This window comes from Alosa sapidissima, chromosome 9 (assembly GCF_018492685.1).
Source record: "Alosa sapidissima isolate fAloSap1 chromosome 9, fAloSap1.pri, whole genome shotgun sequence".
In the NCBI taxonomy this organism is placed as follows: Eukaryota; Metazoa; Chordata; class Actinopteri; order Clupeiformes; family Clupeidae; genus Alosa; species Alosa sapidissima.
Window position 1 is genome coordinate 34,542,104 of NC_055965.1, and position 24,587 is coordinate 34,566,690.

The 24,587-nt window shown below is 40.4% G+C and overlaps 2 protein-coding genes and 2 long non-coding RNA genes across 13 annotated transcripts in view; 2 read left to right on the forward strand and 2 right to left on the reverse strand.

Moving 5' to 3' along the window:
• The window catches only part of LOC121718788 (NACHT, LRR and PYD domains-containing protein 3-like), a 1,510,793-nt gene that overhangs the window by 277,492 nt on the left and 1,208,714 nt on the right, over positions 1 to 24,587 (reverse strand). For 4 of the 5 annotated variants that reach the window (XR_006034019.1, XR_006034018.1, XM_042103945.1 and 1 more), the window contains exon 10: positions 1,135 to 1,248. The exons of the other annotated variant lie outside the window; for it this stretch is intronic. Coding sequence is in view for 2 of the 4 variants with exons in the window: in XM_042103945.1 (XP_041959879.1) it covers positions 1,135 to 1,248 (114 nt within the window). In the remaining 2 variants the exon portion in view is untranslated. The remainder of the gene's footprint in view (positions 1 to 1,134; positions 1,249 to 24,587) is intronic. 5 annotated transcript variants of the gene reach the window in all.
• On the forward strand, positions 1,255 to 2,159 carry LOC121719053. The gene is made up of 2 exons (XR_006034112.1): positions 1,255 to 1,464; positions 1,945 to 2,159. It is a non-coding gene; the product is annotated as an uncharacterized LOC121719053 (long non-coding RNA).
• Positions 5,153 to 5,554, forward strand: LOC121719088. The gene is made up of 2 exons (XR_006034152.1): positions 5,153 to 5,294; positions 5,471 to 5,554. It is a non-coding gene; the product is annotated as an uncharacterized LOC121719088 (long non-coding RNA).
• On the reverse strand, positions 9,564 to 17,307 carry LOC121718836 (sterile alpha motif domain-containing protein 3-like). 6 transcript variants are annotated; one of them, XR_006034035.1, is made up of 10 exons: positions 17,166 to 17,307; positions 13,798 to 16,356; positions 13,538 to 13,670; positions 12,235 to 12,450; positions 11,633 to 11,720; positions 11,360 to 11,515; positions 11,024 to 11,233; positions 10,673 to 10,832; positions 10,480 to 10,559; positions 9,711 to 9,845 (listed from the first exon to the last, which is right to left on the reverse strand). XR_006034035.1 is itself a non-coding variant. In XM_042104155.1 (9 exons), the coding sequence occupies exons 2-9, from the start codon at positions 13,554 to 13,556 to the stop codon at positions 9,564 to 9,566; spliced, it is 1,101 nt and encodes a 366-aa protein (XP_041960089.1). In that variant the 5' UTR covers positions 13,557 to 13,670; positions 16,270 to 16,523. The 6 variants fall into 6 exon arrangements, 3 of the variants coding, with proteins under 3 accessions (XP_041960089.1, XP_041960088.1, XP_041960087.1); XR_006034037.1 differs by lacking the exon at positions 17,166 to 17,307 and having other exon boundaries at positions 13,798 to 14,416; positions 14,972 to 17,050; XM_042104155.1 differs by lacking the exon at positions 17,166 to 17,307 and having other exon boundaries at positions 9,564 to 9,845; positions 12,345 to 12,450; positions 16,270 to 16,523.

A 24,587-nucleotide genomic window follows, 5' to 3' on the forward strand; every position in this document is an offset into this window, starting at 1 on the left:
TCAATGTTATACAGTGATGGCCAAAAGTATTGGCACCCATGCTAAAGTTGACTGAAAAGAGGAATATAAAATCATCTTTTGGAAATTGATCTTAATGCCTTAAGTGAAAAATGAGGACATATCTAACCTTTAAGGACACCAATTTTCTTAGTGAATGAATAATGTATCATAAATAAATAAATGTTCTTCCTTAAAATACAGGGGTCATAAGTATTCCCACCCCTTTGTTAAATTCCCATAGAGACAGGCAGATTTTTATTTTTAAAGGCCAGTTATTTCATGGATCCAGAATACTGTGAATCCTGATAAAGTTACCTTGGCCTTTGGAATTAAAATAGCCCCACATCATCACATACCCTTCACCATACCTAGAGATTGGCATGGGTGTTATTTCAGTTAGCCTATTAGCTGGTTTGATTTGCATTGAGCTCAATGAGCATCAATGCAAATCAAACCAGCTAATATGCTAATTGGTGTCCTTAAAGGTTAGATATTTCCTCATTTTTCACTTAAGGCATTAAGATCAATTTCCAAAAGATGATTTTATATTCCTCTTTTCAGTCAACTTTCGCATGGGTGCCAATACTTTTGGCCATCACTATATTCCATCCCATGACACTGTTTTACTGGTTTATTTCACAAATAATCTGGACCTGCTCTATAAGCACCTTATGTCTGTTTGGAATTGTTTTGAGAGCCTATTGATGTACCTCAGAAAAAAGGAATGTCCACCACATCCAATATTTGTGAATATCTTTAACTGAACTTATTAAATGTAGCTGGATATTTATGAACGCATGTATGAATGCATGCATATGTGAAATGACTATTGTGGCTATATATAAAAGCCTATATATATAGCCACAATAGTCATTTTTTCAATAGCCATATTTTGGGTGGCTCGCGAAGACCCAGTGGTTGTCCTGTCTGGCCCACTTGGTAATGAAGTTGAATAGCCCTGCAATAAAGTGTATTCCTACTAGCATATCCCATAGTTTTCTATAACATACATCTCTACATGGTGTCCATCATTTAGTTGAGATCCATCTCATCCATCCAATTTCCTATTGTGTGTGTGTGAGAGAGAGTGTAGAATTTCATGACTGACATGTCTACAGACTGATGACTACTCACTTTAGACCTGATGGAACTGGTTCACTGCTGAATTCAGGCATATGTCCCATGGACTGATCACTCTTCATGGACACACAGCTGGGCACTGGAGATGGAGGTCTGTGAGTCTGTGGGCTGGTTACATAAAGAGACAAGAAACTGAGCTGCACTCTAAAAGTTGCCGTTAATTTACACAGGTTCACAGTGGTGTAGTGCCGTTACTTTGCACAGGTTCACAGTGGTGTAGTGCCGTTAATTTACACAGGTTCACATGGCGTAGTACCATTCATTTACACAGGTTCACAGTGGTGTAGTGCCGTTAATTTACACAGGGTCACAGTGGTGTTTGCCGTTCATTTACACAGGTTCACAGTGGTGTAGTGCCATTATTTACACTGAAAATGATACAAAACATATGTATTCAATATTCAATATCTGAAGAAATATACGATAAAACAGATGAAAAAGTATCCATCAGTAGCTGATCAGTAAACACATAGAAGGCAGCATTTTATCAAATAAAGATAGATTTATCAGAAATGACCAAATAATGTCACTAAATTTACAATCTACTTTAAGTAAGCAATTATTAAACTTACGGACTATGCTTTTCGAAGGCTTTAACATATGGGATGTAGAAAGATGATAATTCAGCAAATAACTCAAAATGTGCTGCTGCTTATCAAGATGGCTGTCCTGGTTGCTATGGCTGTCATAAATCAAACAATACACCATAGCTGTCCTAACGACTGCACATCAGAAAGAACCACTAGATGGCACTAAACTGCCTATACTAACTAACTAAGATTGGCAGAGGCAGAACATTCACAGTGGCGTAACCATGGCAGTGTATGGAGTTTGCCACTTCACAGTAATGCACTGTTAAAATAACAGGAAAATAATGGCAACCCTACTGCCAGTTATTTATTTAACAGGGAAATATTTCAGAGTGTTGATAAACTCATTCCTCTGTGGAGTGATGTGTCAATTTCTTCACACTTACAATTTCTACACACTTCCTACATCAGCAATACATACAGTTAAGAGTAGGGATGTAGCGATTACCGGTATAATGGTAAACCGCGATGAAAATGTTGATGATAACAATTACCGTTTTCATTTCAAATATCATAATTATCACGATTGATTACCACGGTGTGGAAACCGCGTATTTAACCCTTCCCAGCTTCCAGAATAAAGGAATCACATCTACTCAGTAACATTTTTTTACCCTCCCTCAGCACCCCCTCTATGAGCATCCCCAGGTGAAAACGAGTTCCAGCATCCCTGGTTAAAAGTTGCATTTTTGATAAGGTGTTGCCTATATTTTTGTAATAGTAAACACTGTCACACTTTTTGAAACTATTTCAGCTTGTGTAGGCCTATCAGTGCTTTCTGAACATATTGAACAAACTTTTAAAAATACCGCGATAATACCGAAAACCGGGATAATTTTGGTCACTATAACCGTGAGGTTAAATTTTCATACCGTTACATCCCTAGTTAAGAACAAAATTATTCATACCCCTGGCAAATGTTGATTTAATGTTGATTTTCTCTTTATCAATATGTTTGTTCTGACTGAAAATGCCAGTCATATGCCAAAAGGTTGTAAGACAATGTGGTAGAAACATGTAATCAAAAAAATAAGCGTGTTTATCTTTGTCCAAAATGGTTCATACCTTTTCAAAGTAATCACTGGAAACATCTTTATTTGCAATCAAAGCTCTCAAAATTGTTCTTATAATACCAACCAAGCCTCTCCATGTTTCCACAATGATTGTAGACCACACCTTTTTAGCTGCAATTCAGGTTTTGAGGCAGGAACGATTATTTGCCATCACTCTGGCTTTGTATTCACAGTTTTGATGGATTGAGGTCTGGACTCTGGCTCTGCCACTCTAAAATGTTGATACTGTTCTCTGTTAACCATTTCTTGACTTGTTTGGCTGTATGTTTTGGATCATTGTGTGATTTAATGGTCCAATGACGCCTATTGACGCCTATTGGGGCATCTTTCCTCCAGAATCATAGTGTAACCTCTTGCTTTAGTGTTACCGTTTACTTTGAGAAGGTCCCCCTGGTTGAAAAACATCCCAAAAGAATAATTTTCTCATCCTCACAATTGAAATGCACATGGAGTCATTGGGATTTAATGCTTCTTTTTTATGCCAATCTCAGGCCATGTCCTTGGGTCAAAAACAAATCCTGTGAAAAGCTAAAATCTTTGTCCAGATGTGCCTTTATAAAGGTTTAGCTGAGTTGTTGTACATGTTTGGAGAAGAGTGATCCATGATCAGCATCCATGATGACCAAGTGATCCATTTTGGAATGGCGTGAAAATTTCAACCACTAAAACACCATTGACTAATTTCTGGCGGCCCACCACAATATCGAAATTGATCAAATTCATTTTATTGACTCCGACCCCCCCCCCACACAAATACAATTCAATTATGTGGGAAACTGCAATGGGACCTGGTGAAATTCTCAAAGTAAACAGGGGGCACATTGAGAATTCTGGAGGAGAAGATCAGGCTGTCTGCCGAGAGATCTGCCCCAATAGGCGGCATTGGACCAATAAACCACACAATGATTCAAAACATACAGCTAAAACAGAAGAGATCACGTGACCTGCACATGGCAATGCAACACTAAAACTTGAGCTCCGCTTGCAATCCGTATATTTTATTTATTTTTCAATAGCAAACTTAATCCTACAGTGTTTGGCTTAATATATCCCAACCTACTCACTGATATACCTTTTATGCAGACAGGACGGAAAACTGACATCAAAATGTTTAGCACATCAATTAATCCACTATAAGGTGATCAATAGAGCCTATGCAACACCTTTTAAACATTTTAAAATTAATATCTGTCAGAGCCCAAACTGCACTCTATGCCAAAACTCCACAGGCACCTTTTTTCACAACTTGCTAACTGTTTCGTATTTTTTCTGATCTGCCCTTTTGGTTATTTTATGTGTTTTTCCTTTTTTTATTTTTTATGATGCATTTACTGTTTGTACCCTTTTTGCAGAAAATGTGAATAAGAAGCATAATCACACAAAAAAAAAAACATACAGCTAAACAAGGCAAGAACAAGAACAATATCAACATTTTAGAGATGCAGAGCCAAAGTGCAGACCTCGATCCGTCAAAAAAGTGAGCACAAGGCCAGAATAAAGGCAAATAATCGCTCTTGACTCAAAACCCAGATTTCTGTTCAAAAGATGCAGTCTAGAATCATTGTGGAGACATGGAGAGGCTTGGTAGTTATTGTAAGAACAACTGAGAGCTGTGAATGCAAATAAAGATGTTTCCATTGATTATTTAAAAAAGGTATGAATAATTTTGGACACACCTTTTTTTCATAAAAATGTTAAAAAAGATGAAGATTCAAGGCCAGGAAAGGCCTCTTTACATGTAACTGTAATCATGGCAGTCTATGGAGTCACTTCTAGCATTGTGGTGGGGAATTGCAGACCTCCACAGACCTCCACAGACAGACCAACACACAGATACAAAAGGTTCACAGCTACACACACAGACCAACACACAACTACAAAAGGTTCACAGCTACACAGACAGACCAACACACAACTACAAAAGGTTCACAGCTACACACACAGACCAACACACAACTACAAAAGGTTCACAGCTACACACACAGACCAACACACAACTACAAAAGGTTCACAGCTACACACACAGACCATCGCACAACTACAAAAGGTTCACAGCTACACAGACAGACCAACACACAACTACAAAAGGTTCACAGCTACACACACAGACCAACACACAACTACAAAAGGTTCACAGCTACACACACAGACCATCGCACAACTACAAAAGGTTCACAGCGGTGTAGGCAACTTGTATTGTGGCTCCTACACATTACACTAGATCGGACTTTACTGCTATTGCATTCTGTTTTACCTTCTTTTTTTTTCTTTTAGAAAATGAGACCAGAGAAGAACAGAGGGTGTGTGGGGACAGGTATGATGTTTACTGTATCTGTGGATTATCTTACCCTCCATCAGAGTGTGTTGGGACAGGTATGATGTGTACTGTATCTGTGGATTCACTTACCCTCCATCAGAGTGTGTTGGGACAGGTATGATGCCTACTGTATCTGTGGATTATCTTACCCTCCATCAGAGTGTGTGGGGACAGGTATGATACAGGTTTTTATGCTTGATATGCTGTTTTTATTCTTAGTTTCTGATGTGAAGCACTTTGGACGCCTACTGGTTGTTGTAAAGTGCTATACAAATACATTTTGATTGATTGATTGATGATGCGTACTGTATCTGGATTAATTTACCCTCCATTAGAGTGTGTGGGGACAGGTATGATGTGTACTGTATCTGTGGATTAACTTACCCTCCATCAGAGTGTGTTGGTTTGCTGCTTTGTTGCACACAGCTGTGTGCTGCAGACTCTGGTCTGAGTGTCTCACTGTGACCTGCAGCCTCCTCTCTCTCCTGAGAGACACTCATCCTAGCAGCAGTGGGAGAGTCTCTCTGGGAATGTACATGAGACAAATGCAGCTTTAAGTCTTGTTTCATGCGTCACCACATACTACAGATTATAGCCGGAGCTAAACATGAACCGCTATCTTTGATTTCAGTATTCTGACAAGAAGAAGAAACAGAAGATGATGAAAGAAGCACAACAAACATGCAGCTGTAACTAAACAAGAATCAGTACTGTAGTATTTTTACAAGAAAGAACAAATGTCTTGAATCAGGGCTTAAATTTCACTGCGGGATTGCGGGTATTGCGCATAATTTGTTCAAGTCCCGCAACTCTAGCCATCATAATGCGAGAAATTCCCGCATACACTTTTACAGCCTGTCTGATGACGTTAATATAGCCTAATCATTAAGTGGCGTGAATGCGGTGCTATTGACCGGACTGATCAACTACCGAGTTGAACTGAACATAGCCTCATGCAGACGCACACACACACAGAGAGAGAGAGAGAGAGAGAGAGAGAGAGAGAGAGAGAGAGAGAGAGAGAGAGAGAGAGAACCACTTTGCGCTTACGCAAATAGGCTACGCTACCATGGCAAACTTTTACATCTGGAAAGAGCTCCTTGGTAACTATCCTGCTAGCTCAGGTCACGTCAACACTTGATCCCAGAAAGATTGTCTTCGACATGTCAACATTTATTGTATCTAATGACATAGAAAACATAATGATTTGCATACACATACCGCACTATGCACAACTTTTATTCACTAGCGACTACAGCCTAAAACCGTCAGGTTGAAGGGGGGCTAATTACTCCATAGAATTACTCTCAGGTATTTTCTTAAAGTGACAGGCACTCAATTACACCTACTCATCACCAATGTGCACTCAATTGGACCTACACACCACATTAAAGATATGCCTAAGTGTTATAGGTTAAACGTCAATATGAGGCATTCAATTTACTAAATATGTTGAGCTAGTAGTAATTACTTGTAAAATGCTATACTTTAAAAAATGCATTATTAAATAAATACACTCTATATGAATTCAAAAATATGTGATAGAAACATATCACATAAGCTATCATTTTCAGTGTGTGTTTGTGTGTGTGGAGAGAGTCAAGCAGAATCTAGGATGTCCACTGTTGTGAATGATCCCACTACAGTATATATTACTGATGACGTCAGGGTGGTGGGGGCCCCAAAATCAAACACTTTTTTTTTTAAAGTATCGAAGTATTGAAATCGCAATTCTTGACTTGGTATCAGAATCGACCCCCCCTCCCCCCCAAATTGTGTAAATCCCCCCTACATGAATAACCTAAGGGGGGAATTCCCCCCCATTTTGAAAAATGAATTTTAAGCCCTGTTGAATAGAAATGTTAAGGTGTAGGCCTATAGGCTAAAGTAAATTCCTCAGTACAGATTAAGGTCTTTGGCCATTGTAGTCTAGTTTGCTTTATGACAGTTGGGTCTGGATTAAGCACATGGTCATCCCAGGCCAGGCCCATGGGGTCAGAGGTCAAGGGTAGGGACCCTAAACGCATGTAAGCCCCACTGTCTGCTCCAGGGTTGACCCTTGAGGACCCTAAAGGTCCCTAACATATACAACACAATACACATACTCATCCAGATTGTTTTTACTACAACCATATATTTTATTTGTTGGTGTATAGGCCTAGCTGATCCACTAAAAGGGGCAAAGTGTGCATTATAAAGGACAAAGGGAATATGAATACTGATCTGAAGTTGTACCCTTTCTTGGGGCATCCTACTGGCAGACAGATCATTGTCCTGCACACCTGCATGCCTCCTATGTGTCTGCCACTAACGTGACAAGAGGCATATGCTTTGACAGTTTTACGTTTAAGCCAATCAAATGACAGCTTATCTAAACTGGCTGTACTGGTGATGTAGGCTACACTTTATGGGGACGCATCGGAATGAACAACTTCACAATAAAATAAATAATACGAATGACTTCGCTAATGTTATGGACAAATTCGTCACCCTAAAGTATTGGTATGGACATGTGATGTCCCTATGCAAACGCCCTTGCTGGTCACAGGCCAGCGCCTGTTGCATGCTAGCCTATCTAGTTACGCACGACGATTTTGCGCTTGATTCCATAATCTGGACCGGCAAAAGAGTGGGCTAACTCCACACATTATGTAAGCCTACTATGGAGTTAAATTAAGAAATAGCCGATAGTCTATTCAGTAGCCTATCTTATATTTTAATGTTAGCAAGCCCGCATTTAGCCTACTGGTTTGTTAGGGCAAGGCCTGCCTACCCTAAAGGCGGAAATCTCTCTCCGGCGAAAACTTTTCTTAAACAACGACGACAAGTTCATGCAACAACATTCTAATTAGTTTATTCCAAATATTCCACGTACCGAAAACACAAAGTAAATGATAATATGAACACATTAAATCGTGGGTTTCTTACCTTAGGCTACAAAGTGTGTGCTCTCGATACAAGACAAATTACGCTACTGACGCGGAGTCTGACTATTTACTTTCGCTTTTAGGCTGCCTACTTCAAAAGTCCCTCCCCTTGTCAAAAGCGATTTTGGATCGTAGCCTTAATGAAAGTTATGGTAGGCTAAATTGATTACAATAAAATCATTGAATTTGCAGACAAAATCTCAGGGACAATTTAATAGTTAATGCTGTGTCAGTATAATATCTGTGATTTTTCTAGACTATCGTGTGTTTAGAAGCCGATAGGCCTACTGCAGTAGATACTATTTGCACAAGGATTAAATGCAATTTAAACAGGACATTCTCTCATATGAAAATAGATTAGAAACCTGTAGATGGGAATATAACCTATAGTATATAACCAAAATAACTGGAGCTGGAAATAATGAAACACTTTTTTACTATTATTTCAGCTAGTTGGTTATGTTTGAACATGAAGATTTCCTAAAACATGCCTGAGAATAACACCAGAGCTCAAGTTTAAAATGCTACCCATTTCAAATAAATGAATGATTATGCCCATACAGAAAAAGAAAAGGGGAAAAATATATTCACATAATGCAGCTACATCCAGTTTATATATATATATACTGTATATATATATTATTACATTACATTACATTTGGCTGACGCTTTTTAGCCAAAGCGAGTAAAACATAGTAAACAGTTTAAGTTTTAGAGCAGTTCTCAACAATTTTAGGACAATTTAAAAACATTAGAGTACAGTAAGAATAAGTGCATCAGTGAGTGCTGTTTTTAACAGTTACTTGTCAGTTTGAGACGACTGGTGAGTGCTAGGATCAGTAAGACTTGTTGTAAGTGTTGCTACACTCTAAGAAAAAAAGGTTCCACATGGAACCTAAAAAGGTTCCATCCTTTGATACAAATAAGGCACCCTAAATGGTTCCAAATGGAACCTTTTAAAAAGGTTCTATAAGATGAACCATCAGGGGTGCTATTATTTTACATTCTAATGGTTCTAAATGGAACCATAACTACCAGGTGTGTTTTATTACTACTAGGCCTACTACTACTTATTATTACTATTATTATTATCAGTAGTAGTAGTTGTATTAGTAGTAGTATTAATTTTATTAATTCATTATTATTCATATTCATTCATTGTGCTAATTAATGAGAAGTAGCGTATAATGTGTACGAAATGTTAAATACAAATAGACAACATCAATCAAAAATTGACATATCAGTCAAATATCATTCGAATACTGTATTTAGTATTTCTACATTAATTTACATATTCATTGCTTTAGCATATCTTTTATATTACTCGCAAAAAAAAAAAGAAGTGTGTCATAAGACACTCAAAACAACAATAGATACATATTTACATTAATTTACATATTCATTGCTTAAACATATCTTCTATATTAAAAATAAAAAATGTGTCATAAATACGCTCAAAACAGCAATAGTTACATTTTTACAAATTAATAAATTTCAAATGATTATAAAACACACTTTATGATAACATTTTTTCCACACGCAACACTGGAGTGGAGGGCTTAGACATAGACAGGTTAAGGCGTCTTTCAAAGAATAGTAATGTGTGGTGGACCTCTTTTGGGTATTGAACATCAAAAAGAAAATATAAACAAAAAATACAGACAAGGCCTAAGGAGGCATCAATGTCAGGGGAGGGGCCAATGACAAATTCGCCATCAATCTTGATGGAAACCATTACTTCCGCCAAAGGAGAATTTTCACAACGAATCATCATGGTTGGCGTCGGTGCTGGTGGTTCCTGAAGAGAATACATTATACTGTAACTTCCTTTTTTACTGCACTTTAAGGTTAATAAGTCCAACATTTCATGAGAGGCAGTTAGAGCAAAAACTCTACTGTATTGTTGCTGGTGGCTCATGCCACTAGTCTAATGTCCTGTACACTGTCCCGCGCCACTCATCTACTGTCCTGTGCCACCTGCATACTGTGCTGTGACACTTGCCATTGATGCAAACCTAACCCTGAGCGTAACCCTAAACCTAACCTGACACAGAACAGTGCACAAGACAGTAAGACAGCAATTGAGTGGTCCGAGCCACCAGCAATTAGTACGGTACACTCACAGTAGGTATGTCACATGATACAGTGGGGGAGAGCCACGGGAGAGTAGGCAAGTGTCAGAAGACAGTATGAGTGGTGCAGGACAGTAAGCCAGTGGCTCGGAACAGCACACGGGACAGTAAGCCAATGGCTTGGGACAGTGCCCAGGACAATAGGCATGTGGCACAAGACAGTTGATGAGTGGCGTAGGACAGGTCACAGGACAGTTGGTGAGTGGCCAGAGCCACCAGCAACAGTACAGTACAGTTATTGCTCCCACTGCTACTGGAGAGATTTAATTTAATGGAAACAGACATCATAATATGGCTTACCTCATTGATGCAGTACAGTAATTTATGGTTTTCCTTCATCAGTGTCGGCAGGAGCATCACGGCAGCATTGTTCAGCATACCTCAGAAACAACAATCAAAACATGACTTGCCATGAAATTAATGCCAACTTTTCCCTTCAACTGATAATTCAATATTGATAGTTAAAATTTACCTGAAAAGACAATTCACTTACATTTTGATTGCAGTGGGTGTGCCTGCAACATTGTAGCAGTAAATGAGTTCTTTAGTGGTCCTTTACAGGTCTCAACTATCTTCTCAGCAGCATTATGCAGGTAACTGCTAAGCACCAAGTCCAAGTCCTGGCCAAATCTTAGCTTCATTTCGTAAAGTAGCTACAAAAAGGAGAGTATTTTTTTAATCTCAAAAGAAAAGTGATTAGCCAATCTCGACCATATTTCTTTTCACAGATAGTTGTGCACTTGCTGATTAACCACTAAAAGTAGCGTAATTCTCACATCTGTTCCTATCTTTAATGCTAAGACCAACTGTTGACTATGGTCATCACCAAATGCAATTGGCTTACCAGACAAGGGACTTTTAGGAATGGACACTGCTGGAATAGCTCTGCAGCTGTAGAGATCTTATAGAGTGGAGTTCGTGCATGCAGAGTCCTTTCCATCCTCCACTTGATGTTCTCAAAATTTGGCCTGCTTTTGTGTAGCTCTTCAGTGATGGCTTTCAAGTGTTCAGCAATACTTTGAGTATCCTCCGCTTCCACTGGTTCGGTTGAGAGCTTGGGAGAAGTGAATAAAAGAAAGAAATAACAGAAAGAAAATAAAATCAGCCCATAAAAAAGAACTGCAATGGGAACATACTGAATTAAATACTCTACAAAAGACAATTCTTGTTGACACCCTACTTGTCGTTTCCTATTGGGGCTTGGTCTTGTCAACCCTGTTGTTGTTGATGGATGTTTTTGCCCATATTTCTGCTTCATTTCTAGGACTTTGTCCATGTGTACAAGGGTTCTCCGCTCTTTTTTGAATTTATTTTTTAGGCACTCCAAAAGGGTTTCCTTAGTTAAAAGGAGATATCAATAACATAATGTTTTCAGCACAGTACATCTGCAATGAACAAGCAAAGCAACAACAAGTACACCAACATAATAATAGTAAAGATAAATAATACTAACAAATCCAGAGAGGCTTCCATCCCTGAGAAATGGATACCGGGTTATAAGTGCTCCCAGGACATCGCTATACATTTTATGGCTTGGATACCTGCATTGTGAGAGGAAATAAGATTAATCACATCTTTCCTGTTAGTAAGTAGTACTCTTAGTAATGTTTTAATTGTATTGTAGTTGGAATTTTAATCTTGTTTTTATACGTCGGATAAAAATGAAAAAAAAAAGTGAATTGTAAAAATGTATATGTACATGCATGTATTCATACAGCACTCACACAAAGGGATAACGGCCGACGAGGTGACCAGTTTGATGGAAATGGCGGGGTAGACCTGAAGGACTCCACGGAGGGTTGCCTCCGCTGAGTCATTATTTCCATCAAACTGGTCACCTCAAAGCTGTTATCCAGCTTATTTCCCATTTGTCTTTAGGTACAAGTTTTTAAAAAAATGTTTACGAATCATGTGCATGGACTACAGTAAACAAGGGGGTGGTGGTGGGAGGGGTTACAATGAAATACAGTACTTTGCAACAGTTGTTATTGTTACCATTCAATCTACTTCAAAGGTAGCCAGTTAAAAAGTTAATTGCCAATCACAAAAACTTACCATGTATAACGTGTCATGTCATCAAAAATGAGGGTAATCAGAGCTGTGCGAAGATGTGACTTGTCTTTCTTGTAAAACGCAGGGTCTTTTTTAACTAGTGCCTCTCTGACCTCTGGGCTGAATACTGGGAGGGTATATAAAGCAGGCCAGGCTGTTGTTGTGGGGATTGGAGTCGGAGTAGTTTGGGTTGGTGGGGGTACTGCAAGATTGTCATTTCTGAGAAAAACACACAGGCACACACATAAACAAACAGACAGATAATCAGACGGACTGGTGTAATTACCAGTACATTGGTATGATATGCACAGGATATCCATTTTACTCGTGTTTTACACTTCAACAACCAACTTTACACTAAAAAAAGTCTTGATTTCCTTTTAAACTGAACATTTACTTTAAACATGCACCATAGTCCACACAAAAAAATCACAAACAAACACATTTATAGACCACCAAATGCATTTTAGGTGTCATGATTGATGATCAGCTGACCTGATGTTGCCTCTGTCACCCGGTCCTGTAGCTTTGCTTTATTCAATATCAGAAAGATCAGACCATACCTGACCCAACATGCCACCCAACTTCTGGTACAAACCATGGCTATCTCTTGCCTTGACTACTGCATTGCCCTTCTAACAGGCCTCCCAGCCTGTACTGTCAAACCGCTACATATGATCCAGAATGCGGCGGCACATCTAGTCTACAATCAGCCCAAAAGGGCACATGTCACCCATCTGTTCATTGAGCTGCACTGGCTTCACTTCACTATTGCTTGCCTACAAAGTCCTCAATGGTTCTGCACCTACCTACTTAAGGGCTCTCATACAGGCTCATGTTACCCCTTGGCAACTCTGATTAAAGGAAAACCATCTAACTGTCCCAGCACCTCGCACAATCCAATCCAAACTCTTGTCATGCGTTGTTCCACGCCGGTAGAATGACCTTACCAACACTACCAGAGCAGGGGCGTCCCTTTCTGTGTTCAAAAAGCTCTTGAAGACCCAGCTCTTCAGAGAGCATCTCCTGTCTTAACACACCCACACTGCACCTTGCAATACTCTTTCTAGGGCTTATTCTATGTAGCTTGATTGTTAATCCTCTTTTGTCACGTTGGACAAAAGTGTCTGCTAAATGCATAAATGTAAATGTAGTAAATGTAAATGTAAATGTAATGTAAATTTTAGACCTAGTGAATAATTGACCTTGACAAAAAACAAACAAACAAAAAAAAACAAGCAGCACTAAATTCAGAATAATAATTCTTTAAGTGTCTAATTGCTTTCAGAATGTGAATAGTACATACCGTGTTGGAGGATGGCCATTTTTTAATTTTTCCAATTCTGATATAAATTTCACTTGCTGTTTCATTCGGGGAAAGAGGCGCGCCACCATATTTTCTGTCAAGCCCAACAGTGTTTCTCCATCGATTTCTTCATCTAAAACAAGAAAAGGAAATTATATAAGCCCTATAAAGACAAAATGAAGATTATAAAAACTAAGCCACCCAAAATTTTTGCTTTAATTAGCCTTGTAGATAACAGTATGCAATTTCCTGTTATGTACCTTTTATATACAGCATGGTGAAGGCTAATGGCAGTATTATCATCAAGGTGATAGAGATCAAGGGAATGATAATCATGCTCTTCACCAGGTTGGATGATAATCCATTGACCTCCATCATCTTTCACCTCAAAAGCATGCAGGTGATAATTGTACTGAGAGGGGATAAAAAGTTGCGAAAACAAAAGCCAACTGCCTCTGAAGCGGAGTACCTTCCTTATTTTTATGAAAACAGGGATGTCCTCTTCAATCACATCTAACACTAAAATGTTGTTGATGGAATACAAAACATTGTCAAGGCAAAGCTTCTGAACCACCAAAACATCCTCCTCCAATTCAATATTTTCTGCGCCAAATCTCTGTGTAAGGCCCAATCGAATTTCTTGTGACAGAGACCTCACCGGACAAGAACATCCCCTCTCAGTATACTCATCCTGCCTGAGTACATCCACTGAAGTTAACTCCCAGCACTGTCTAAGTTGGTGACGTTTGGCCAGTGTGAGACAGATGTTTTTAAAATTGAAAGCATTTCGGGCCAGCCTCTTGAAATACTGGTGCTTTCCTTCAAATCTCATACACCATAGGTGTCTTAAGGGTCCAAATTTTTCAATTAGTCTTGGGTAGTGAATTAGATAATGCAATTTTGGGGTGACTTTTCCAGGAAACAGAGAACTGAATAAAGACAGGAAGTGTCCAATCTGAATGGCAAGGTAATGGAGAATGCTCTGCTTGATTGATGGAGAAAGGATTATATCTGCAACATCTCTGCACAAAAGATAGAGCTCCCAGTGTGGATTTCCCACTGGAATGTGATGGCCAATAATGAAAGGCAAAAGGCGAAAAAGGCACCATCTTTCACTTGCAGAACCTGGCAAGCGCCCACTTCTGATTGAGGTTATGTTTATTTTTTGTGGTTTGTTTCCTTTATCATTTTGCCCAAATTGAAATGCTTCAATCTCATTACAGATGTTTTCCAATGAGATAATTTTGTTTTTATGTAGGGCTAAAAAAAGTTGTGACAGCACTTGAGGAACAGCACCTTCTAAAATGTCATGCATTACATCAGGTGGAAAACATGACGTGACATCAAAATACTCCAGGGCATGGAAAGGACAATCACTGACAACACCATATGTTCGTTTTGAAATGCCAGGATTTTCCCTAAGAGCCTCAAGGTGGTAACTATGGACTTCAGGTGATCTGATAGTAACTTCCTCTTCTGATAGTTTTTTGGCTATGTCTGAATGGTCAATCATGCAAAAACGACACACACGCCCGTGGCTAAAACTACAAGAAAACCCTGCAAGTTTATGGGCTGAGAGATTATCTGCTGACACTGTAGCTAGGACTGCACGTACATGAACAAATTCCCCATCATGGCTGACTGTGAAACCATCTCTGTAAAGCCTTTGAAGGTCTGTAACCAGTGGATTCAAGATATCAGTGTATGTATATCTTTTCAGAAGCTGATTTCTCACAAGTATTGACAGATGAATGTGTCGAAGTTGTGTCCTGTACTTTGGCTCAATGTTTCCAATAGAAAAATAGAATGCACAGATTTTGTGAATCGCCTTTTTGGATCCAAGGGGGTTTACAATTTCATATTTGTCTGTGTAAAAATGAAGCCTAATTATGTTTTCATCACCATTGAAAGGGAATTTCTGAAAAATCTCTCCGTCGGTGAAGTAGCTTATAAAGCCTTCTTCATGGATTCTACCATGTGCAATGTTATTAAAGATGTCATCTTTCCCCAAAATGACTTTCAACAGAGCCTCAATGGGAACATACTGAAAAGTGTCAGGCAACCCCCTTTCATTCACTCCCAACACATGCTGTACAGGAGATACCATCCCAAGATTGGTTGATGCATATTGCAGTAACATGTATTCAGACTGCACAAATTCAAATGTCCGATCAAATACTGTTGTGTCCGACAGAAGACTGTCCAATTCTTCATTTTCCTCAATAACAAAGCCAGATTGATGCAGATGGAATTTCACAATATCTGAGTAATGTTCTTGGAAAAAATTTAGATCTGTAACAATGGTATCTTGGGTTGATTTAGGAAGGAGATGTTTTTCCTGGAGATTGAGTATGAAGAGAGCAACATGTTTTTTCAATCCAGACAGAAGAATATCTAAACTGTCACCAATCACAGGCTCTTCTTCTAAATCCTCATCTTGAACTGCATCGGAATCAGACTCAGACTCAGACTCAGGTTCAAAATTATCTGCACGAGGCACAGGGTTGTTTTGTAAATAACAACGATGGTTTCTGTAAATGTGAATTCTTAATGATCCAACACTTTTGTATTTCTTCCTGCACTGTTCAACCACACATGATGCAGAAAAATTTGGTTGATGCTGGTGTGTCAATAGCAAATGGCTCAGGTATTTTTGGATAGTGAACTTAACTACACGGCAAAACCCACATCTGAAGAAATGTTCCATTATTGCCAAGGGCAAGATCTGTTACCTTGGAAGATTTGCTTTGCTTCACTTAAGGTACTCTGCTCCAGCCACAAACAGACCTCATGGATGGTCCAACTGTCAACCATGTCTCCTAAAAAAAGAAACACAAAAATTAGGCCTAGCCTATAGCCTACAGATTAACATATTTGTGAGTCCCCCCCTCTCAGATTCCAGCTATTGTTATTTGAACAATGCCTAAATAATAGCCTACATGATGATGTTCTATCCAAAAACAATATGTAGACTTGCAACTAAATAACTCCTGATTCAGAAAGATATGATACTGTAACTGAATCTAGCTAGCCAAATCTCCAAACAAACTGGCACTTCAAAGTCCAATAAATATGCTTCCTATTTAGTTATTATTATGATTTATTGCTGCAGTGTCCAGGAGCCAAAACCAAAGAGTTTTGCTCCCTTATATTCATACTTGTTTAATGAAGTGTAGTGAAGAATATTTAATCTACAAGCTGTTTTAACTAGCATAGAAGCTAGTCTAGCTATACATTATCTAGTTAGCGTTAGCTAGCAACACACTGACAACATCCTCTGGACAAAACAACTTCGTCGTAACAGTCATTCCCAACCCTCCCCAAAATAAACAGATCACGTTATCTTATATCTGTTGCAGTTGGTAAGTTTGCCATTTGTGACTTGTGTATCATCAACTAATGTTGCCTGAAGAAAGTTGACATTAAACGAGTTAGCTATCATGCTAACGTTAGCGAAACACTAATGTTATTGTGAACGAAGAACACAAAAACCCCGAGATGTAAAAATGTCAAAGCCCCACGTCATTCAAAAACACGCCCATATATTATTTAAAGAGAAACACCTCCTAATGCTCTCTTAAAAACACGGATGTTTCATTTTAAGGAGATAAAAATGTTAAACACTTACCGTTAAAAAGCCGGGCAGAATGGAAGGCTTCAGAAAGGTTCGTTGAAGTTCAAATTAAACCGCACGTGCGAGAAATAGCACCCTTTTTAGGCAAAAGGTTCTATTTCCTTGGCAAAGAACCCCTATGGTTCTATATAGCACCCACAAGCACCCTTTTTTCTAAGAGTGTATGAGAGGAGATGTTCTCTAAAGAGCTGGGTCTTCAGGAGTTTTCTGAAAATGGAGAAGGATGTCTCTGCCCTTGTATGAGCTGGCAGTGTGTTCCACCAACGAGGAACAACAGATGAGAAAAGTTTGGATTGGCTTGAGCGTACCGGTGGTAGAGCTAGACGTCGTTCGTCTGAGGAGCGCGGCGGTCTGGAGGTAGCGTATGTCTGTATGAGGGCATTCAAGTAGGTGGGAGCAGAACCGGAGACTACTTTGTAGGCAAGCGTTAGAGCCTTGAATTTGATGCGGGCCAGTGTAGCTGGATGAGCAGCGGGGTAACATGTGCCCTTTTGGGTTGGTTGTAGACCAGGCGCACCGCCGCGTTCTGGATCATCTGAAGTGGTTTCACTGCGCAGGCTGGGAGACCTGTCAGGAGGGCATTGCAGTAGTCGAGTCGTGAGATGACTATTGCCTGAACCAGAAGTTGGGTAGCATCTTGAGTCAAGTAAGTCCTGATTTTCCATATGTTGTAGAGTGCGAAACGGCATGACCAGGCGACTGAGGCAACATGATCTGAGAAGTTTAGTTGGTTGTCGATAACAACTCCTAGATTTTTTGCAGTCCTGGTAGGTGAAACAGACAGGGATTCAAATTTGATGTTGATGTCGTGATGTATGGTAGGTTTAGCTGGGAGGACCAGCAGTTCAGTCTTTGAGAGGTTCAGCTGGAGGTGGTGTGCCTTCATCCATGTAGCTATGTCTGAGAGGCAATCCGAGATCCGTGCTGAAACCAAGGGGTCATCAGGTGGAAAGGACAGATAGAGCTGTGTGTCGTCTGCATAGCAGTGGTATGAGAAGCCATGCGAACGGCTAATCTGTCCCAAGGAGGTGGTGTGGATAGCAAAGAGAAGGGGGCCCAGCACTGAGCCCTGGGGGACCCCTGTGGTGAGATGGTGAGGTGCAGATAGCTGACCAAGCCATGATACGTTAAACGAGCGTCCTGTGAGGTAGGATTCAAACCAGGAGAGAGCAGAACCGGAGATTCCCATGTTAGCGAGTATAGAGAGAAGGATGCGGTGATTAACCGTGTCAAAGGCAGCCGATAAGTCAAGCAGAATGAGTATTGATGACCGAGCGGTCGCCCTGGCCTCTTTTAAGGCTTCTGTTACAGACAACAGAGCCGTTTCGGTAGAGTGGCCGCTTTTGAACCCAGACTGACTTGGATCCAGAAGGTTGTTCTGTGAAAGGAAGTCAGAGACCTGTTTGGAGACTGCTCGTTCAATGCCTTTGGATAGGAAAGGCAGGAGTGAGACAGGGCGGTAGTTCTCGACTTGAGCAGGGTTGAGAGAAGCTTTCTTAAGTAGCGGTGTTACGCGGGCCATTTTGAACGCTGTTGGAAATGTGCTGGAGGTTAGCGAGGCATTGATCACATGTGTGATAGCTGGAGCGATGGTCGGGCTGATGGACTGAAGTAGGCTCGTAGGTATAGGGTCCAGCGAGCATGTGGTAGGACAGCTGCATGTCAGGAGTCTAGATAATTCACTCTCGGAGAGAGGCGTGAATGCTGAAAAAGATGTTCCAGCAGTCCCTAGAGGTTGTAGGAGTGCGGTATCTGAGTTGAGTGGGCATGTAGAGAATTGACTGCTGATTGCCACCACTTTGTTTGTAAAAAATGAGGCGAGGGTATCTGCAGTAAGGCTGGATGGAGGAGGAGGCAGCTGAGGGTTGAGTAGCGATTTGAAGGTTGAGAAAAGTTTTCGAGTGTCTGTAGCGCTGTTGATTTTGTCATTGTAGAAAGCCGTCTTAGCAGCAGTGATGCTGGCTGAGAAGGAGGTCAGGAGTGTCTAGTAGTTTTTGAGGTCATCAGTTAGTTTGGATTTGTGCCATTTCCTATATTATATTTATATAGATATCTTACATGAACATATATGGTGAATATATTCAATTAACTTATTTGCACACAGGCAGTGATGGGTGGGGTTTACAAAAAGGCTACCTTCAACTTCAAAATATGCCACTAGACCAGCGTAAGGTCGTTGGAATAGAGTTTTCCAAATGTAAAACATTTGCTCTGTTTAAGTGGATTGGCAGGGACTTTTGTAACCAGTATTTTGCCGACTGACTGCATTAGTAATTTCAGATAATGAGGAAGACTTTTTCAACGGCTCTGGGTGGGACATCTTGCTAGAAACTAACGTTATGTGGTGGAGGGGAGGAAGGCGGCCAAGAGGTAGCAGTTAGTTGGACGGTCTTCGAGGTGGTCAAAATTGCTGGTAGGTAGATCTTCATTGTATGCTGAATTGCTTTCATTCAACATGTAACTCTCTACACTGGTTCCATAACAAAAACAAAGATTTTCAATAAAATAGAATAAAAGATAACAGAAGTGTTGTGTGTTTCTTCCTCTTTATACTGATACTATGGTTGATTTTAAGCAAATACAATAGTGAAATATGTATTGATCAATGCTGAAAATATCAAACCGTAGTAGAATATTAACTATATTAGAGAAATATAAGTCTGAAATATATAGATCATGTGATCAGAATCTTCATCAAGGGTCATGTGGTCATGCTTCTTAGTGTCATATATTTAAATATATTTAATTATATGCAGAAAATATAAGAAAGTGGCCAATATTGAATATTTACTTATATTTTGAAATATATTGATACATATGTATTTAACATAGATGGAAATATATTTATTTAACATAGATGTGCTTGCTAGCTGGTCTCTTCCATGGACTCTGGTGCTTGTGCAGCGTGTGGTCACTAAGTGATCTTGCACAGGGACACAGAGTCTGAATAGCCAAGCTCACACCCTACATAGAGGGGCTCAATGAATGTGGAGGTGAACGTGTGCAGGTGGGTGAGTGGATCCAAGGAGACGCTGTAGAAGGACAGAGTGCTGGCTGGCCAGTCCAGAAACACTCCTGTTCTCCCTTTCCTCTCAGTGTTTTCATACACCACAGCTACCCTCACTTATAGTGGAGAGTTACAATATTACTTATTGATGGGGCACTAAATTACAATATGGGGGTCCTGACCATTTTACATAGTTGTAGTCTCACAGTTTGCCACTAGGTGACCTCCTGACTATTCTCTTCACAAACTTGCCTTTGCAGTTTACCTATTTGCCACTAGGGGCACTCTTCAACACTGATGCTTTCAGACAATACAGCACTCAAAGAATCTCCCATGAAAATGTATGGGGATAGATCGGAACACAAACGTGTCATCTATACATATTCTGCCCCTTTCACCACCAAAAGTTGACATGTGAATACATCATGCCAATCATGTAGGCCTATTGTGATCTCACAGCTGGAGTGATGTTGGTGTCATGAAGCCTTGCACATGTGCGGTTCTGCCCGAAATAGATGTCTGCAGTAGCGGAGATTTGGGGGGGGCTGTGGCGCGAACAACCCGGGGCCCCCCTCTGGTGGGATTTGTTTTTATTTTATTTTTTTAAATACAGTTTATTGACCACATATCCATTCGGAATTGTTTACTACTTAAATGTTCAATAAAAACATATGTAGGCTGGGTTAGGCATAGTTTTTGTCTGTTTAACACAGCCAGAGAGCTGGCTATACTGTGTGAGGGAACTACCGATTTTGATAGGGGAAGAGTTCGTAAGAAAAAGCGTTTGTGTTCAGATGAACACGCAGATGAGATTTTAGAAGACAGCAGGGACAGATTCAGAGTCGATGTGTTTTACTACATACTTGACGTCTTTGTTTCTCAGTTTGAACATCGATTTGCAGATTTCAAAAGAATGGCTGGAAAATTTGCTGCTCTGAACCCGAAACATTTTACTCTATCTGATGCGCCTGAAAAAGTTAGAGCGCTTGCGGACTTTTATTCACAGGATCTATCCAATGCCGACGAAGTGGTTAATGAATTTGTTACATTTTGTGCAATGTACAGTGAGCTGTGCATGCATTTAAACACCCAGAATCCTCCCATTTCTCATCGCAAACGACATGGATCGGGCTTTTCCTAATCTTGCCATTCTTTATCGTATTTACTTGACGATTCCAATTAGCAGTGCGAAGGCAGAGAGAAGTTTTAGCCGACTGAAACTCATTAAGAGCTTCTTGCGCTCCACCATGGGTGAGTCGCGGCTGTCAGACTTAGCGCTCCTCTGTATCGAGAGAGACATTGAGGTCAATAAGGATAAAGTTATTGACAGATTTGCAAACATGAAGGAGAGAATGCTGAAACTCAAAATAGATTAAATGTTTTTTGCAGTGTGCATGTCCTTTTAGGCCTGTAAAGCTACGTGTCTGTTTTTTCCTTTGTTGAGAAATTCTTAAAAGTGGGCCAACTTTTAACGTTCTTGAGTTCACAGTCGCTCATTTTCTGTTAGGCAAGGGCTATGGGATATTGTTTTCATTTACGTTTCTTTTCTTTAAAAAGGATGGGATAGTTGTTGTCCCTTTAACATGCTAAATGAGTTGAAGTTGTTGAGCAAAGTTGTTGTTTGTTTGACCGGAATAGGAAGCTATGATCAAAGGCTTTATTTTTTAACATCTCCCGCCCCCCCTCACACAATACCCGAGCTCCGCCCCTGGATGTCTGATAAGTGCAATATGGCACCGAGTGGAAGGACTTTGGTTTAGGTGGTTTAATTAGTTTTCCCTTCATGGTACAGCCCTGTTTGACACTAGGGGCACTCTTCAGCTAGCCTGGGTGTTCCCATGCTGCCTTGCGCGCAATTTGATTCACGCTGCTAAGGCAGCCTGGAGACCATGGAGCAAATTTTCGCCTGAGATAGGGAACCAATCACAGAACAGGGGGAAGAGCAAGACGATGATGAGCAATGCACAGACGCATTTGATAGACATCCGTGGCACCCAATAAACGGATATGGGCATTTTTTTCAAATACGAGAAAATGAACGTTTGGTTCCCAGACCACGTCTCATTGAGAAGTGATGGCGCTAGCTAGGCTACTCTTCAGCACTCTCTACACTGGCATGCCTTTGCAGTTTCCCTGTTTGCCACTAGAGGCACTCTTCAGCACTCTCTACACTGGCATGCCTTTGCAGTTTCCCTGTTTGCCACTAGGGGCACTCTTCAGCACTCTCTACACTGGCATGCCTTTGCAGTTTCCCTGTTTGCCACTAGGGGCACTCTTCATCACTCCCTACAATGACATGCCTTTGCAGTATACAGCTCTCCCCTAGAGGAACTCTTAATATACAAGGATGCAGTAACAGAAGACAAAATAATTAAGACAACCAGGCAAGGAAAATGCATGTATAGTGAATGTAAAACACATGATTATTTCAATTTGCTTTAGTTTCACATAAACCACAGGCTTTCAGTGCCTTCCTGGTGGCCAGTGAAGGCATTGGTGGTGGTCTCTGACCAGGCATTTTAAATGTAGTTTCAATGTCATGATTGACACATTATCACACTATCACTCTTTTTTTGTTATCACAGTTCTCTCCTCCTGTGTTCTCTCCTAGTTTCAATGTTATGATTGACACATTATCACACTATCACTCTCTTTTTTTTGTTATCACAGTTCTCTCCTCCTCGTAAGCCTCGAGGAGAACTTGCTACTCCGCCTCTGAAAAATACGGTGCTCTTCGTTTCGCCGGTTTCACTCATGGTTTCGAATCTCAATAGATGATGCCTTTATAAGTTCGCCGTGAACGCGCACAACTCTAGGTTATCTAACACAGGGTTGATTGAACTAACTGGTAACCGGTGTTTTGGAACCGACAGCTCGAGTTTAGTCGCCACTGGTTCAGACAACCCAGAGGTTAAGTTTTATCTCAGTGTTTGTTAAACCTCCTTTCTGGAATACCCCTCAGAACTCTATGAGGTCATCTGGTGATGAGAGTTAGGATAGCATTGTGTCACAAACTGCTTCATAGATATTAGCCATGAATGTCTTTGAGTCGAAGATGAATACATTTTGAGTATGAATTAATGGATAAATAAATAATGACATACATTACTAAGCCTATTTGGGACCTTGCATAAATAAAAATGTAATTACCTTCTCCACACACAAAAAAAAAAATCAATAAAGTAAGGATTTTGGTTGTGAATGTGTCCTGTGTTTGTAAACAAATACATCAATTTAGGAGGGAAATGAATGAACACATTATACATTGCACACACATTTCTGTGATTATTTTGAATATGTAGCCTAGAGCAACTTGGTCTCCTCAGCCAAATAGGTGAGATAGGCAGTGCAGAAGGCATAGGCTATATGAGCAATCTAACAGTCTGACAGTAGTCTACTGCCAGTGTTGTGTTTATAGAAACTGTTTGAGTCAGTTGATTGGGGAAGTGCTTTGGCAGTGGCAAGGACATACTTTGGGACAGTGAAAGTGCTTGTGACAGTTAACAAACAGTGATGGTGTTTAAGGACAATAACAGTGCTCGTGGACAGGTCAGTGATGGTGCTTGTGGACAATAACAGTGCTCATGCAGGTCAGTGATGGTGCTTATGGACAGGTCAGTGATGGTGCTCATGGACAATAACAGTGCTCGTGGACAGGTCAGTGATGGTGCTTATGGACAATAACAGTGCTCGTGGACAATAACAGTGCACGTGGACAGGTCAGTGATGGTGCTCATGGACAATAACAGTGCTCGTGGACAGGTCAGTGATGGTGCTTATGGACAATAACAGTGGTCGTGGACAGGTCAGTGATGGTGCTTATGGACAATAACAGTGGTCGTGGACAGGTCAGTGATGGTGCTTATGGACAGGTCAGTGCTCGTGGACAGGTCAGAGGGATATGATTGTGCTTGGTGACAAGTGTTTGTGGGAACAGAAATGAAATGTCATTTTTATTCAGAAATAGAATGTGTTCCACTGTGCCAGGGCTGAGTCTGTTTCTCTTCTTGCTGACAACTTCACCAGCTTTAGAAATAAAAACGCTCACATGGCACAGAGGAGGCTGGTGTGCACAGAATATTTGGGGCCAGCACATACAAATGAGGATAGACGTGCTTGTGCTGAGCCCAAAACTGGAGTGGGTCTTCTGAGCGTGGGATGTTTGGCTCACTCAAGTACTGCTGCACCTTTACAGTGGCATTTGCAGTGGCACTTTTCACCTTCCTGATGTGGCTCCAGCAAATCCCAAAGGCCAGTTCCTGAATGGGGACACAAAACAATGCGTTACAAAAATACAATATAAACATGGCAATATTGACCATAGATTCATAGCTGAGGATTCAGCAGGCTCTTGTGCTTCTGGGTCAGGTGGAGTGCTGTCTCTTAAAAGAGCAGAACATTCGGCCGTG